Here is a 16,848-nt window from a genome sequence, read left to right on the forward strand (position 1 = left end):
ATTATTAGTTTGTGTTACAGTCACACCTGCCAGAGAACAGGGCCCCATTGTGCTGGGTGCTGCCCAAACCCCAACCAAGATCAGGCCCCCATTGTGCCAGGCGCTGCACAGACCCTGACCGAGATCAGGGCCCCATTGTGCCAGGTGCTGTACAGACCCCGACCAAGATCAGGGCCCCATTGTGCTGGGCACTGCACAGACCCCGACCGATTGGGGCCCCGTTGCACCAGGTGCTGCACAGACCCCAAACAGACTGGGAATAGAACCCAGGAATCCTGACTCCTAGTCCTTACTCAACCCTTTCTTGAATCCTTGTGAGCCTGACTTCACATTTGTCTGCACCGTGAGCCCAGTTCCCCATTGCCCTGCCCCTCATGCAGCCATTCACACTAGTGCAAAGTAGCTGTACAAGCCCCAGTGCTCTGATTTTGTCACACCTGCATAGAACTGTTGCAAATGGCCACCGGGCCAAAGGAATCACCCTCACAGCATGAAGGTCAATCAAGGGACTAAACTGGGTTCTGTTTGCAGCTCTGCTGTAACCAGCTATGTGACTAGGAACAGTCCCTTCCCCTCCCGCCCTGTGTTCAGCCTGCGAGGCATTCTCTGTGCAGTGCCCGGCCCGATGCGGGCCCTGATCTCCATCAGGTCTGTGCAATGAGCGGCTGGTCCTCATCCCTGGAACTTGTCCCCCCTGCCCTGTAGCAGATCTGAAGGCAGAGTCTCCCTGGGGGCAGAAAGGGTCCAGAGAGTGTGGGATGCCCATCCCAGCCCACATGGCAGCACCCCCTGCTTGCTGCACCACTGCTGCTCCCAGCTCCTGAAACCTGGCCAGATCGTTTGGCTCAGCTCTGCCTCTGAACGCCAGCCAGCTCAGCTGCGGCTGTGTTAATTAACAAAGGGGGAGAGGAATGAGGGGAGGAGGACTGGTAGCAGGATGCTGGGGTCCCTTAAGAGCCCTGGGGCTTTGCCCAGCGCTGACACAGAAACACCCCCATGGTGGAACACAGGCTGGGGAGGGGATCAGGGTGCTGGCAAGATGGCCCTGCCCAGGCCTCTCCGCTCCCCTTGGTCTCAGTGCTTTGGGATCCCCGCGGGCATTCTGTCTTCATTAGCTCTTCACATTAACACGGCAAATTCAACAGCAGCTCGCTGGGCTTTGCGGCACCAGAATTAATTAGTCCCCAAGCAGGAGACTGTCAGCGAACGGAAAGGGAGAGAGCATCTTTCTCCATGCTCTGAGCTGTGTTTACAGTGACACCTCACCCAGCGCTGAGATGCAGCTGCCTCTAGGGCAGGGCGCGGGGGGCTGTTTATACAGGGATCCCTCTCCTGGTGCTGTGATCCAGCCACCTCTGGGGCAGGACAGGGAGCTGTTTATACTGTTCGGGAACTGTGGAGAATGGTACACCTTGAATCAATGCAGAGCCTGTTCCGAGCCCCTCCTCCGTTTGGGTGATACAGAATCCATGCAGCCTCTGAAGCAGGAGGCAAAGTGCAGTGATAGCAGGTCCTTTCAGGCCTGAGCCTCGGAGCCGAGGAAATACATAGCAAGGCTACTGCACCAGCCTGCAGAAAGCCATTGGGGCTGGGGCAGAACAGGGGACATCCTGGGCCCATGACCCCATGCTGGGACCCGATACAGGATCATCCCCTACCCTGCATTCTATTCCCTGGGGATCCATCCATCTCCCCACAGCCTCTATCAATCCATCGAGCTCTCTATCTATACCCATACACATCTATCTATCTATCTATCTATCCATCCATCCCCATATACCCCCTCTATCTATCCCCATACACTCCCTCTATGTAATCTAATCTATCTATCTATCTATCTATCTATCCATCCCCATATACCCCCTCTATCTATCCCCATACACTCCCTCTATGTAATCTAATCTATCTATCTATCTATCTATCCCTAGATTCTCATACACACACATATTCCCACTACACACACACCTCTAACCTTTACACACACACCCTCCTGTGCATGCCGACTCACACTTACACACATCCTGCCCCATCCTCAAAATCGATTAGTTCCTAATCCTCCCAGCTCCATTTCCGGCCACTGTCCAGTCCCAGGAGACTGCCCTGGGTGTGGTTTGCTAAGCGCTGTTTAAACCTGTTAGTCCAGCCCAGCCGGCCCACACAGCACTGGGACCGTCTGACAGCCCTGCTCAGCTCACAGGTGGATTGGGCCAGGAGGAAGAGTTGAAAGCCACCTTTTCCTGCAATCTCAGCTGAACTTTTTTTTTCACTGTGAAGCGCAGCCCGCAATAATAGTTCAGTTCAAACAAGGCATTCACACCACCCCCAGAGGAGCAGGTTTGATCAAGGAACAGCAGGTTCTGAGGTATGAGAATACTCTCAGATTCTCACTGAGGTGACTTGGGGTTACCCCTGAAATATCAGATTCTTCCTCTGTCCTTTTCTCCCAACTCGGCTGCCGCATTTCATCCCATTATTTGCTTCTGGAGAGGGGCACAGAGGCTGTTTATGCAGGGAACCCTCACCCAGTGCTGAGAGTGACCACCTCCGGGGAGCGGTGTGGGGACTATTTATACAGAGATCCCTTGCCTGGTCTCCACCTCTGGGGTGGGGAGTCGTTTAACAGGATTATATAACAATTTAAGACAGGCAGTGAAGAATGCAGTATCAGTTGTGCCAGGGACTACACAGGCCCTGGCCAAGATCAGGGTCCCCAGTGTGCCAGGCGTACCACAGACACATACTAAGGGCTGATTTAGAGAAAAGAGCACCCTCTACAGAGCCCCACCCCAACCCCACACCCTGCAGCATAGCACCCCCTAGTGCTGCACTGGGGAACTGGGGTCAGCACTGACTGGGGAGAGAGCCGCCCTTCCTGAGTCACTCTGAATACTTCACCCACCCCTGAACATTCCCAAAATGCTGCTCCTTCTCCAAACAGCTTCTCACAGCTGGGGAGGAAATGGGGGCAGGTAAAACCTCCATGCCAGGAATATAACTGGGGATTTGATTTCTTCGCCACAGGAAGCCTGATGCAGACAGGGGACCCTGCCCTGTAGCAGCCCTTCCCTGCCCTCCCCTGGATGGGTTCAGAGAGCTCTACACCGGATGGGAGCCATGCATCCAAGCATGGTGGGGATGGGGAAAGACTGACAGCCTCCATTCATTTCTAGCCCCGGGTTTGGGGTGAAGGGGGAGCTGATAGATTAAATGTTGGTGGGCAGATTGGCCCTTGCTGGCAAGTAGGGTCAGGCTCAGCTGGGAGGGCTCTCTGATGTCTGACAGAGGGGTTAGGGTGATGGCACCTAGGACCACGGGCCTGTTCTCCGTCAGCAACCTGGGTCAGTGTCAGTCAGCCACTGGTACTGCTCAGGATGGTGGGAATCTGGAGTAACTCCACTGCACACAGTTCTGCTCACACGGCTGGGAATCAGGTGTCACTCCATCTGGTTTGATTGTGCTCAGACTGGTGTAAATCAGGAGGCACTCCGGAGAAGGAAGTGCAGTTACACCCTGGGCAGATGAGTGGAGTACAGGAATCTTACATTAGCAGAAGGAGTCAGAAAACTGAAAAGAAACTCTAATGGATGAGTTTGGGTGGAATGTGGGGCGTTGACCCAGAGGTGACTGCATCTCAGTATGGGGTGAGGGATCCCTGTATAAACAGCCCCCACGCTCTGCCCCAGACATGGCTGCATCTCAGTGCGGGGCCAGGGATCCCTATGTAAACAGCTCCCACTCCAGAGGCAGCTGCTTCTCAGCACAGGACAAGGCATCCCTATATAAACAGCCCCCTGATCCCACCCCACCACATCTCAGCGCCAGACTTGTTATTGTTGGGCTGTTTGTAAAGCTCATCAGAGCCCAGGCCTCGTTAGAGGGGATCAGTCAAAGCTAGCCTCTCCCTGGCTGGGGTTGGAGACAGACAGATTTCCGCTCCTCATTCATGCCCTGGCAATTTGCTGATGCTTTAGCACCTGTTACCGGGGAGTTACCTTGGCAACGGGAGCATCGCATCAGACTCCTGTCACCTTGGAAACACCCCCTCTCACATTGAAAGCCTGTCTGGCTCCTGTAGTCAAGCCCAGAGCCCCATAGTGCCATGGCTATAACCAGGAGACCCAGAGAATGTCTGCAACAGCTGGGGCAGGGCAATGGGGTCTAGCGGTTAGAGCAGGGTGGTGCTAGGGTTCTATCCTCAGCTCTGGGAGGGGAACAGGATCTAATAGGTTGCAGCAGCAGGGACTGGGAGTCAGAACTCCTGGGTTCTGTCCCCAGCCACTTCCCGCTCTCTGTGCCTCAGTTTCCCCATCTGTCAGGGGGAAACCACTAACCCTGCCTCCTTTGATTGGCATCTGTGTGACCCCCAACGGAGGGGACCAGGGGCCATGGAAATATTATCGTGGGGCCGTTATCACAGCCAGGTCCATGTGCGCTTCCCCTGCCCCGCTGCTTGGAAGGGGAAAGGGCTCCCTGGGGCAATAATTGTCCTGAGTGCCTTGGAGCTGCAAAGGGGCATCTTTCCTCACTGCAAGCCCAGTCCTCCCCGTCTTTATAGGAACGGGTAAACAGAGAACTCCCGTAATGCAAAGTGGCCCCAGAGCAGACATCAGCCAAACTGCCAAGTGCTAAGTGCCCATGATTAATTGGTTCCTGTTTGTAAAGCATCTTGGAAATCTAAAGCACTCTGCCGTCCTGACCTCCCACCACACCACAAGCCAGGCAGAGAACCCAGGAGTCTCAACTCCCAGGCCACTCTGCTCTCTAACCCACCAGACCCCACATGCCTCTCCCAGGCTGGGGAGAGAACCCAGGAATCCTAACTCCAACACCCTACTCTAACCCACTAGAGCTAGACCCTCCCATTCCTCTCCCAGAGCTGGGGAGAGAACCCAGGAATCCTGACTCCTGTCCCCTCTCTGTTTCATTGGCTTTTAAGACCTTCCCCATGCCTACAAGGGCCTGCCACAGCCATGTGCTCAGAAATCTCCATGCCATGCCTAGGGCTATGTGTGATAACGTCTCTCTAGTCAGTGTCCTTTTAATAACTTGGGATCTCTCTGTCTCTTTGCAGCTAACAGCTCCCTGCTTGGAGGCGGTGGCGGTGAGTGTGAAATTTAAGCCTTTGCGCTGGAGTTTTTTTGTTGGGAGGAACAAAAAAATCAATATTGAATTTCTTTGAATTACTGACTTTCTCCCATGTGTGTGTTGAAGTGTGCAACAAGAGAGATTGAGAGCACCCGTCTCTGGCACTGCACTGGGACCCCAGGGTTCCTGGGTTCAATTCCTGACTGTGAACAAGTCCCTTCCCCACTCTGTGCCTTTGTTTCCCCTCCTGCTTTTAGAAAAGGAGTCACCTTGTGGCACCTTAGAGACTAACAAATTTATTTGAGCATAAGCTTTTGTGAGCTACAGCTCACTTCATCGGGTGCATTCAGTGGAAAATACAGTGGGGAGATTTATATACATAGAGAACGTGAAACAGTGGGCGTTACCATACACACTGTAACCAGAGTGATCACTTAAGGTGAGCTATTACCAGCAGGGGGGGGGGGGAAAACGGGACCTTTTGTAGTGATAATCAAGGTGGGCCATTTCCAGCAGTTGACAAGAACGTCTGAGGAACAGTGGGGGTGGGGGTGGGGGGGTGATCACTACAAAAGGTCCCCCCCTCCCTCCGCTCTTCTGCTGGTAATAGCTCACCTTAAGTGATCAATCTGTTTACAGTGTGTATGGTAACACCCATTGTTTCATGTTCTCTAAGTATATAAATCTCCCCATTGTATTTTCCATTGAATGCACCCGATGAAGTGAGCTGTAGCTCACAAAAGCTTATGCTCAAATAAATTTGTTAGTCTCTAAGGTGCCACAAGTACTCCTTTTCTTCTTGTGGATACAGACTAACACGGCTGCTACTCTGAAACCCTCCTGCTTTTGTCTGTTTGCATAACGAGCTCTTTGGGGCAGGGACTGCCTCTGGCTGTGGGCTGCTCTGCACACAGTCTGTGTCCACTACTCTATTGGTTGTGAGGGGCAGGTTCTTTACCAATCTAGTTATAAGGATACGAGATTGGATGCAGCTATACAGGTATAAAAGTGCCTTAAACAGCAGTATTTCCTAGTGGTTAGAGCTCTAGAGACACTGACCTCCTGGGTAAAGCACTGGGATATCTGCTGATGAAAGCGCCGTAGGAGAGCTAGGGATTGTTATTATACTAGTACAGCTTGTTCCCCTTCCCTTATGAGAATAGCTAGATTGGTATAAAGCACATTTGTCCCGGGACCCCTCACACCCCTTTAATTAGACTGGCAGAGTTAAAGCCAAGCTTAAGTGTCTGTGCAGCGTCCAGCAAAATAGGGGCCCTGACCTAGGGTGTGTATGGGGTGGGTGGATGGATGGATTCCCATTCTAAACTTCACCAGTCATAGCCGCTGAAGCAGGACAAGCTGTTATGGGCTTGATCTGCAGCAAGGGAGAGTTAGGTCAGATATGAGGCAGAACTTTCGGACTCTAAGGGTAGCTCAGCTCTGGGACAGGCCTCCCAGGGAGGCTGGACTCCCCGTCACTGGAGGGTTTTAAGAACAGGCTGGACAAACAGGGACAGTCGCGGTTTATTCGCCCTGCCTCAGCACAGGGGGCTGGACTAGCTGACCTCTCCAGGTCCCTTCCAGCCCTACATTGCTATGATCACATAAAAGTGGCTTAAAGAAAGAAGACCTGCTTAGCAGATCGTCCCCTCCCCGCCCCCCCGCCCCCCCCCCCCCCACAGTGCACTGCAACCTGCCCAGACCCATGGATCCCTGGAGGTTTCTCTCGTCCGCAGTCAGACTTGGCTTTGACATGGCGCCCGCAGAGTCCCTCTCTGCCAGGACATGAGTGAGGACGGGGTTCTGCTTGGGCAAAGACGGCTTGGCCATTCGCGCCTGCCTGCACAGCAGCCAGCGTCCGCATGGAGGGGACTAGGGTCAGTTACGCACACACTCACGCACACACAGCCTGTCTGTCTCTCTTCCATGCACAGTGTGTTACATGCCCGGTCACTTCACTTGATTTTCACAGGGATCCTTCACCCAGGGCTGAGATGCAGCTGCCTCTTGGGAGGCAACACGGGGGGCTGCTTAACAATGCAGAGCAACACTACAGAACAGCTTAGCGCAGGAAGAGAACAGCGTTGTGTCCAACTGAATGTGGTGGTGGGAATTTAAGGTGGGAGACTTGAATGTGACTCCAGGACTAACACTAGCTCTCCGAGTGTGCTCTCTGAGCCCCCCACCCCCTTTCCTGCAGCACAGCACCCCCTAGTGGGGGGGAGGCATGAGGGCAGCACTAACTGAGGGCCAGTGCTCGCTTCTGAGCCCCCAGCCCCGCTCGCTCCACTGCACCCTAGCACCACGCAGGGCCGCTGGGATCAGCACTGCCCATGGGGGGAGGAGTGTCCCTTCCCGAGCCCCCACACCACTGGGGCATTGAGGCTAGTGCTGACTCCGAGCTTAGAATGCCCCCTACTGAGTCCTCTCCACTCACCAACACGGCCCTGGGTCACCCAGCAAGCCCTGCTCAGCAGCCATTTCACAAAGTCACAGCCCAAGGTGGTGGCGCGGGGAGCCTCAAGCAGGGAATGGAATGAAGGGGAAATTAATGACCCAGGAAAACAAACAACCCCCGCCCAGCGCTGCCCGCTCCGGGGCCTCCTCATTGCCAGCCGCAACGGCTCCCTTATTTATCCCTGACCTCAGAGACCCCATTTTATTTCCACTTTTAAAAGGCCTGGAGTTGTCACTCGAAGATAAACCTTGCGGGGGCGGGATTTATCCGCTACCCCATCAACATGTGACCTTTCCCATTGCAAATACTGCTGACAGCGGGTAGACCACTCAGCCTCCTGCCATGGCAGCAGGATGTGGGGGCAGGACCTGGCCATCTGGATCAGCAGGGTTTGCAGAGCACAAGATCAGAGGAAGTGGGAGCTCAGCAACCTGAATGGGGCCGGACCTGTGTCGGTGTGCACTGGGGGAGTGTTCCCATGCAGTGTAATGCGAGCCCAGATCACTGGTGGTAGGCATCTGTCTGTCCCCATACACCTTTATCTTTCTGTCACTCTACACATTCCTATCTATATATCTCTCTATCTATCTATCATAGTACCTTAGCTCCTGATATGAAACAAGTGTTAATTTAAATTCCTAGTTGCATCCCTGCATGTCAGAGGTACTTGGCTCTCCTCTTTAATTCTGACCCTAAAATGAAGTGTAGTGTTTGCTGTGTGGCTTTTATACTATTGCTGTGCCTCACCCCAGAGGTGGCTGCATTTCAATGGTGTGGTCACGTTGATGAAAAATGTAAAAGATAATTAGTCCCTTTAAAGACTGTAAAGGCTTTCCATGTTCATTTGGAAATAAGGCTTTATAGAAATGGAGGCTTAGCAGGGGTAGATTCAAATCCCATTTACGTGAGTGTCAGTCCGGAGTCACTCCAGATTTAAACCAGAGCACATGAGATTGTTGTGATGCTTATAGGAGATCAGCGCTGACATTAAATGTAGAGTAAGGGTAAAATTTTCAAAAGCACTTACATGATTTAGGAGCCTATATCTCATTTTCAGACATGACTCGAGTAGAATTTCAATGACAATTAAGGTACCTAACTCCCATGGCAATCAATGAGAGTTAGGCACCTAAATACTTTGGAGGATTTGGGTCTAAATGCCTAAGCCACTTTTGAAAATGGGACTTAGACGCTTTTGAAAATTTGACCTTAAGTGACTTGTCCAAGGAGCCTGTGGTACAGCTAGAAATAGAACCCAGATGGCCTGAGCCCCAGGCCCACCCCTCAGATTCTCCAGCCTTGCAGTTTGTTGCTCTCTTGCGTTGACTAAGCAATAGCCAGAAGTATTCCATCTGAGGGAATTTTTAAACCCTAATCAGCAAAATAGCAAAAGAACAAATCAATGTCTATATCTCTCAGAAAGGATGCACGTAGATCTCCCAGGAAATGAGAAGTGACATGGCTCACTTAGACACATGGTAAGATTTATGCAAGCAAGATCGGCTCTCTGACAACTCAGAAGGACTCCTGCCACTACCCAGAGCTAAATATAACTTGTATAAATTCCCGTTGGGACACATGTGTATCTGCGTGTGAGAGCAGTAACACCTGGCCATGCAATCACCCTGTGCGTTAAATACAGGTTGGGATATTCAAAAAGATCCAGGGGGATTTAGGTGCTTTGACTAAAAGTGTTGAGTGTGTAAGTGACTTAGGGGCTGCTGTTCTTTTTTCATAAATGACTCAGGCATGTAGGGGTAGAGCTGATGGGGAAGTTTTGATAAAACGTTTTTTGCAAAAAACGCCCATTTGTTGAAACTGTTCACAGTGCAGGAAAATTAGTCAAGATTTTGATTTTCATGCCAATTTGGGGCAGGGGAAATGTTCAAATTCTCAAAATAGTCAGAGAACAGGAAAACTGTTTTCCACCAAGTTCTGCTTCAGAGCTGAATTCATGCAGTTAAGAGCCATTGCATGTTAACTGTACTTAAGTTTCTTTTGAAAATAGGATTTAGGCCCCTAAGTCATTTAGATGCTTTGGACACTGGTACCCTTAGGCACTCAGGGGATGGATTTACAAAGGTAGGTAGTTGTTTTAAGATGCAGACAGGCACCCAGTGCAATTTTCCAAAGCACCTAGGTGCTAAGTCTTATAATTATTGGGAGTTGGGCGCCTGCCCAGCCAAGTGTTGGCAAAGCCTTTGGAAGAATCTGGTTGTATTCTGTTGGATGCCTAAACAGGAGCTACAATCATGGGAAATCCAGCTTCAACTGGGGGTGTACAGCACTTGAAAATCTGGCCCTGTGCTCATTGTGCCTCAGTTTCCCCCTCTGCAAAAAGAGGATAAAAGACTATTTGTCAATTCAGATGATTAGTTCTCTGGGGCAAGGACTCTCTCACTGCATGTCTGTGCAGCGGGGCCCTGGTCTCGGTCAGGGTCCGTGCAGCGCCTGGCACAATCGGGCCCTGATCTCGGTCAGCGCCTGACACAAGGAGGGCTCTGATCTGTGCTATCACAATACAGCTAACCCCGGGGACAGCTGGAGCTGGCCCCTTCCTTTCCATGCGGCGCTGAGAACACTGGAGCTGTCAGGGCTGTGTTGGAGCCCTCTCCCCATGTCATTCTGTTGTTCTGTCCATTAGTCCACTTTCGCAGGAGATTTATGGGGATTTTTTGTAAAATAGCAGAGTTCTGAGGTCCTGCGTTTTAACACCAGGCTCAGATTTATGGCACTTAGTGGCGTTTGAGTGCATTAGAGGAAGGGCCATGTTCCCCCCCGCCTTGTCCTCTCTCTTTAATTTGATTGCAAAACAACTTTTAAGGGTGGAAAATAAAATCCAAGGGAAGGCACTTCATTGTTCTTCCCGACAAGGACATTGAGGGACGGAACACACCGCGCTCGGAATTTGGGGCAAAATCCCTGTAGCGGAAATGCTCCGATATTAGCTAGTAAATCAGCATCACCCCACTGGAGTCACTGGGCCAGATCCCCAGCAGGGGTAAATCAGCCATAGCACCATTGGAATCAATGGGGCCAGATCCCCAGCAGGGGTAAATCAGCCATAGCACCATTGGAATCAATGGGGCCAGATCCCCAGCTGGTGTAAATCAGCCATAGCACCATTGGAATCAATGGGGCCAGATCCCCAGCTGGTGTAAATCAGCCATAGCACCATTGGAATCAATGGGGCCAGATCCCCAGCAGGGGTAAATCAGCCATAGCACCATTGGAATCAATGGGGCCAGAACCCCAGCAGGGGTAAATCAGCCATAGCACCATTGGAATCAATGGGGCCAGATCCCCAGCTGGTGTAAATCAGCCATAGCACCATTGGAATCAATGGGGCCAGATCCCCAGCTGGTGTAAATCAGCCATAGCACCATTGGAATCAATGGGGCCAGATCCCCAGCTGGTGTAAATCAGCCATAGCACCATTGGAATCAATGGGGCCAGATCCCCAGCAGGGGTAAATCAGCCATAGCACCATTGGAATCAATGGGGCCAGAACCCCAGCAGGGGTAAATCAGCCATAGCACCATTGGAATCAATGGGGCCAGATCCCCAGCTGGTGTAAATCAGCCATAGCACCATTGGAATCAATGGGGCCAGATCCCCAGCAGGGGTAAATCAGCCATAGCACCATTGGAATCAATGGGGCCAGATCCTCAGCTGGTGTAAATCAGCATTGCTCCATTAGTCACTAGGGCTGAATCCCCAGCTAGTGGGAATTGGTGTTGCTCCACTGGAGTCAATTGAACAACACTGATTTACACCAGTGAGGGTCTGTCCCATTTCTTTCATGGGGAAAAGTCCCTGGGGACATTTTACCACATAACTGCAGGATTTCCTGCCCCTGCCTCTGAAGCAGCTGGTGCTGCCTGCTGCTAGAGACGGGAGCCCCGGCTATGGCCCTTGGGCCAATCCAGCATGGCAATTCAATAGGGGATTTTGCAGTCCAGTCCCAGCAGCATCAGAAGCCCGAGCACGGAACGGAGTTCAGCATCTGCCGTGGATCCATCAGACCCATCCAGAGCAGGGATAAGCAAAGCTAGGTCCTGTCTCAGTGCAGCCTCGCTGGGCATTAGGGGAGAAGCCATGGAGCTGAAAGGAGGTGACATGACAAAGGAGCAAGCAGAGGCCGTGGGGCAGGAATCAGCAAATGGCTGGATTTTATGCAGGCCAGTGCTTCTGTTGAAAACCAAACAATAGGACCACATTGTGTCCCTGATTCCACACACACCCCTCGCCTCCCCCACTGTGGGCAGCCATAGAAAGAAAGAAAGAAAGAAAGAAAGAAAGGAAGAAAGAAAGAATCGTTTTAACTCTTTGTCCCAGGCTCCATATAGATCGATTTGACTCAAATGTTTGCATTGCTTGTTCTTCCTGATACACACAGACAAACACACACACACCACAACATGTACATACACAAAGACATCCCCCCCCGCACCTAGACATCCCCACTGATACACAGAGTCATAGACACATATCTACACACACCCCGACACATTTATACATGCACAAACATACATCTGGACACACTCAGAGACACACACCGGCACATCCAAATTCATACCCCCACGCGGACATGAAGACAAACACAGAGCACACGTGCACACACATCCAGACACACCATCTACACACACAGAGACACTCCATCTGGACGCAGCTTTCATCCACACACACATCTCCCAGGGGGGGCTCATTGATAACCGGCCCCCTCGCTGCAGGGTTCTGGGCCTGAGCACCAGGCAGCATGGTGGTGCTGTCCATAGCAAGTGGGAGGCTGTGGAGGAGATGACCATATATACACACCCTCCATCCACACACATCACCCGTTGCAAACACACACACACCCTCCACACACACCCCCAACGGCGCAGGTTAAGTACATATGTACACAGCACAACATCTCTTGCACTCCTGACCCTTCCCTCCAACCGGCTCACTGCTGTACAGACCACCCACACTGCTGCTGAGTTGCTGAGCCCACGTGTCTGCCAAATCGCTTTCTAACCCTCCCGACAAGGCCCATTTCTCTGTTTCAATGTGTGCGTGTGGGTGCTCATGCATGCACACAGGGAGGGGCTTTTCTCAGGGCTGATTTTAACAGGGATTTTATTTTCCTCCTGCCAGTGGGACTGGGAATCTATCTATCTATCTTTTCCTGCCCCCATCACCTTCTAGGCACCTTCTATGTGAAATCGATAGCAAATAGAGAGTCCCTAGTGGGTTTCATGGAGTATCTGGTTCCTTCTCCCTTTTCTAGGTCAAAACTCTGATTCATAGAGTTTAAGGCCAGAAGAGCCTGTTAGATCATCCAGAATTTCACCCACTTCCCCCCATACTGAACCCAATATTTGGTGTTTGGCTAAAGCACCTTCCAGAAAGGCAGCCAGGCTGGATTGGAAGACCTTAGTGTTGGGGTTGAGGGAGTCAGGTTTGGGGTTTAGAGCAGAAGAGGGGTCTGTGGTTGGGGTTTATTGGTACCAAGGTTGGTGGGTGTAGTAAGGCTTTTTTAAAAAGGGGGTCCAGCGCACTGTTCCCTCTAAGCTGTGCACGTGTGCGTGCATGCACAAATCTTAAAGCACCGCCCACACTCCGGCTTTGCTCCGGCTGTGGCACAGAAGACATTTTTTGTGCACACGGCTGTTAAAAATTAGAGGGAACATTGGTCCAGCAGCGGCGTTCCCTCTAGACACTGGATTCTCCTGATCTCCTCCAGGAGTTTCTTAGCTGGATCCCCTAGCTCCCCCGCCATGCTGAACAAGCGATCATGCATTGTGATTCCCGAGCTCTCTGGTGGGGACCATTGCTGCTCTACAGCTCTCAGACCATTGCCTCTTTTATAGCACTTTTCATTCATAGATCATGAGCACTTTACAAAGCATCCTTATCCCTACTTTACAGATAGGGAAACTGAGGCACAGGGAGGGGAATTGTTTTGTCTAAAGTCACCCAGTGGTGCCAGGAATTGAACCTGAGTCTCAAGCCACGAACTGTCGAACTGTCCTCTTGCTTGTAGCTCCTTACAGAGCATCTTTCATTAGGTGTCTTTTAAACTTCCAGCCCATGTGTGGCTAATTGAGAATTCCTGCTCCATTGCTTCCCCCATGGGGCTCTGGGAGAGAGACTCATCCATCTCTCTGCAAGGGAAGTCCTTCCATTCCTCCACTCCAGGGACAGGCTCTCAGCTTCAGAGGAACATTGGACAGCCTTGGCGTCCTCCCCCAGCAGATGATCCCAGAGAATCAGCTGTGGGAGGGATAGAGTTAAAATTACTTGGTTTCCCATCTCCCTGTTAGAGCTGAGTCACACCCATTTTGTTTCTTAGTAGGAAAAGATCAATTGTTCTAAAGATCCATTCAGCACAGGCTGTCCCGTGGCACTGATAGGAGAAATTGCCCATGGGACGAAAGAATCTTCCTGATCCTCTATTAGAGAAGTCCTGAAGCATGAAAGTTGCCTTCTAAAAACCTTCTATTTGTCTTCTAAAAGCCATACCGCAGCTCTGCATTTAGATAATGACTCTAATCTCATCTCATGCTTCAGGGCTTTAGCTGGTTGCCCACAAGCATCCAGGAGGGAATTTCCCCCCTGAAGTACACTCGGACAGCTGTCTTCTGGGTTGGTTTGATTTGGTTTTCTCACCTTCCTCTGAAGCATCAAGAATTGGCCACAGCTGGAGATGGGACGCCAGGCAGGGTGGGCCAAGTTCTGACTTGGTCCAGAGAATCCTCTCTCTAGCTGCCTGGCTGGTGAGTCTTGCGGAGATGATCAGGGTCCAGCTGATCACCAGATGTCGGGTCAGGAATTTCCCCCAGTTCAGATTGGCAGGGATCTTGGGGGTTTTCACCTCCCTCTGCAGTATGGACGTGGGTCACCTGTGGCGATCACGTGGGTGTGGCGATCACGTGGGCACGGCTCACCTCAGCAATTCCTTGCCAGTGCAGGGGCCCTGGGGGCTCCTCAGTCTCTCCTGGTCCCTGCCTGGGGCTCATAACAGGTTAGTCTCCTGAGGGCTGAGATGCTTTGGTCTAACTGAAGTCTCTGGGCTGAGTCTAGGGGTAACTGAGTGACATTCTCTGGCTGGTGTTATACTAGGGGTTGGACTAAATAATTTAATGGTTCCATCTAGCCTTAAATTTTACAAAATCTCTTCTACCCCCATGTAAATAAAGCCCAATCCTTTCTTCAAGCCATGATAAAGGGTGTCTTCTTGTGGGGAGGAGTTCTGCAGGCTTTGCAGAGAAAAAGGAAAGGCAGCATTGTTATTATTTCACATTTATATTATGATCGTGCACAGAGGCTTCCGAGCTGGGATATTGGGGTCAAAGGGGAGAGCACCCCCTATTGGGCCCCCCGCCCTGCTCCCTGCCCTAGCACCAAATTGGGGCATTGAGCTCAAAGGGGAAAGCATTTTCCACTGCCCTGCTCTCTGCAGCATAGCATCCCACAGTGCAGCACTGGTTCTGTAGGGCCAGCAGTGACTGCCTGGGGAGAGCACCCCCTTTGCTGACCCCCCACATCTTACTCCCTGCAGCACAGAGACCCCTTCCCCCCAAGTCACCCCCCCACATGCTCTAAGCTTCCCCCTGAGCAGCAAACTACCCCACTTGAGCTCCCGGACCACAGCGCAGCTGGCTGGCACCAAAGGGCCTACCCTGTGCCAGGCTTGCCTGAGGCCCTGCTGGGCATTGCTAGCAGCCAGTTCAGTGTGGAGGAGTCCAGAGCTCTCCCCCTTGACAGTCCAGCTGTAAACTGCTTTTGTCCTGGGTCAATAAAGGGGCTGGGGGTGGTGGAAGAAAAGCCCTTTTAGTCTTTTGTGTGGGGAAGAAATAGAGTTAGGGGCTTTAAATCAGGAATTAAATCAACAAACACCTCTCCCCCGCCCCCCCCAGCGTCTCTCTTGTTTATTAGGCCTGACATGTTTACTCTGTGATAAGAAACAGCGCTTTCACCAAGAGATTTGTGTTCTATTTTTCAATTACCACTCGTCTCTCTCTGCCACTTTTGCACTAAAGGGATAATAAATGTATCGGAGCGTTTCAATTATTCATCTAAATCACGGACGCGCCGGGGCCACTGCCTGTGCGCTTAGTGACAGATTAATTCAAGGCTGCTACTGGATGGGTTTTTTATGCACCCCCCTCTCCATCTTAAGGCCCACGTAAAGTCTCCTCCCATCACACTATTAAGCCAGCGCCACTCTCCTTACAAAGCAGCTGTTGAGCTCTGGGGACAGAGCTGACTGGTCTAGTGGCCTGGCCAGTGGGCTGGGGAACAGGACACTTTGCTTCTACTCCTGTTTCCTGGCTACGCCCCATTCCTGCTCAGTGCTTCTGTGTCCCCCTACCCCCTTTGTCTATTTAGATTGGAAGGGTGTCAGGGCAGGGGCTGCCTCTCACTCTGTCTGTGCAGTGCCTGGCACAGTGGGGCTCACAATCTCTGCTGGGGTCTTTGTGGCACAATGGGGGCCCTGATCTCTGTTGGGGTCTGTGCAGCACCTGGCACAATGGGGGCCTGCTTGTGGTTGGAGTTAGTGCAGCACCCGGCACAACAGGGGGCTAATGCTCGTTGCAGCCCCTGCATGCCCTGTAATTTAAATGATAAATAAAACAGACATATGCCAATGGCGCTCGGGGCCCCATTGTACCGGATGCTGTGCAAATATCTAGCTATTACATGGTCTCTGATGCCAAGAGTTTACACTCTGTACTGCACCGCCACGCATACACACGCCTCTCAACCAAAATACACTGGGTTAGAGCCTAATCTGGTGTAAATTAACTCTGATCATTTATACCTGCTGAGATCCTGGCCCAGATTCCAACAGTACCACTGCCTCTCCCCAATCAAAATCCATGAGGCGGGCCTCCAAAAAGCACAACACTGGCTTAAAAAAACATGAGTTTCTAAACAGTAATAAATGTCATTCTGATCCTGGATTCTGAACTCTGGGAAGGTCACATCCTCTTCAGGGCTTTCTCTAGAACCAGCAGAGTTAGAACCTTACTCTTTTCAGTTCTTAGTCTGTGTGGCACCTGGGGGTCCTGGTCCACAACTGGGGCTCCTGGGCAATACTGCAATTGTTCCTGCTACCCCTTTGGCTGAGAGGTTTGCCAGTGACCAGGGACTCACTGGGCTGTTTCCATGAGGAGGAGAAATCAATGATGTGAGTTAGGTACATTCTTCTGTACAATCTTGTTTACTTAAAAAGAATGTGCACACAGACCCCTTTCCCTGAACGCAGTGGAAACAAACACCAGCAGTCAGTTTCTTTGCTCTGTGCAGAATGGGCT

General features: G+C 51.5%; 1 protein-coding gene across 3 annotated transcripts in view; it reads left to right on the top strand.

Moving 5' to 3' along the window:
* The window catches only part of MACROD1 (mono-ADP ribosylhydrolase 1), a 185,579-nt gene that overhangs the window by 131,963 nt on the left and 36,768 nt on the right, over positions 1 to 16,848 (top strand). For 2 of the 3 annotated variants that reach the window (XM_084635457.1, XM_084635459.1), the window contains one exon: positions 5,072 to 5,101. The exons of the other annotated variant lie outside the window; for it this stretch is intronic. In XM_084635457.1, coding sequence (XP_084491583.1) covers positions 5,072 to 5,101 — 30 coding nt within the window. The remainder of the gene's footprint in view (positions 1 to 5,071; positions 5,102 to 16,848) is intronic. 3 annotated transcript variants of the gene reach the window in all.

This window comes from Lepidochelys olivacea (genome assembly GCF_965140295.1).
Source record: "Lepidochelys olivacea isolate rLepOli2 genome assembly, chromosome: 7".
NCBI lineage: Eukaryota > Metazoa > Chordata > Testudines > Cheloniidae > Lepidochelys > Lepidochelys olivacea.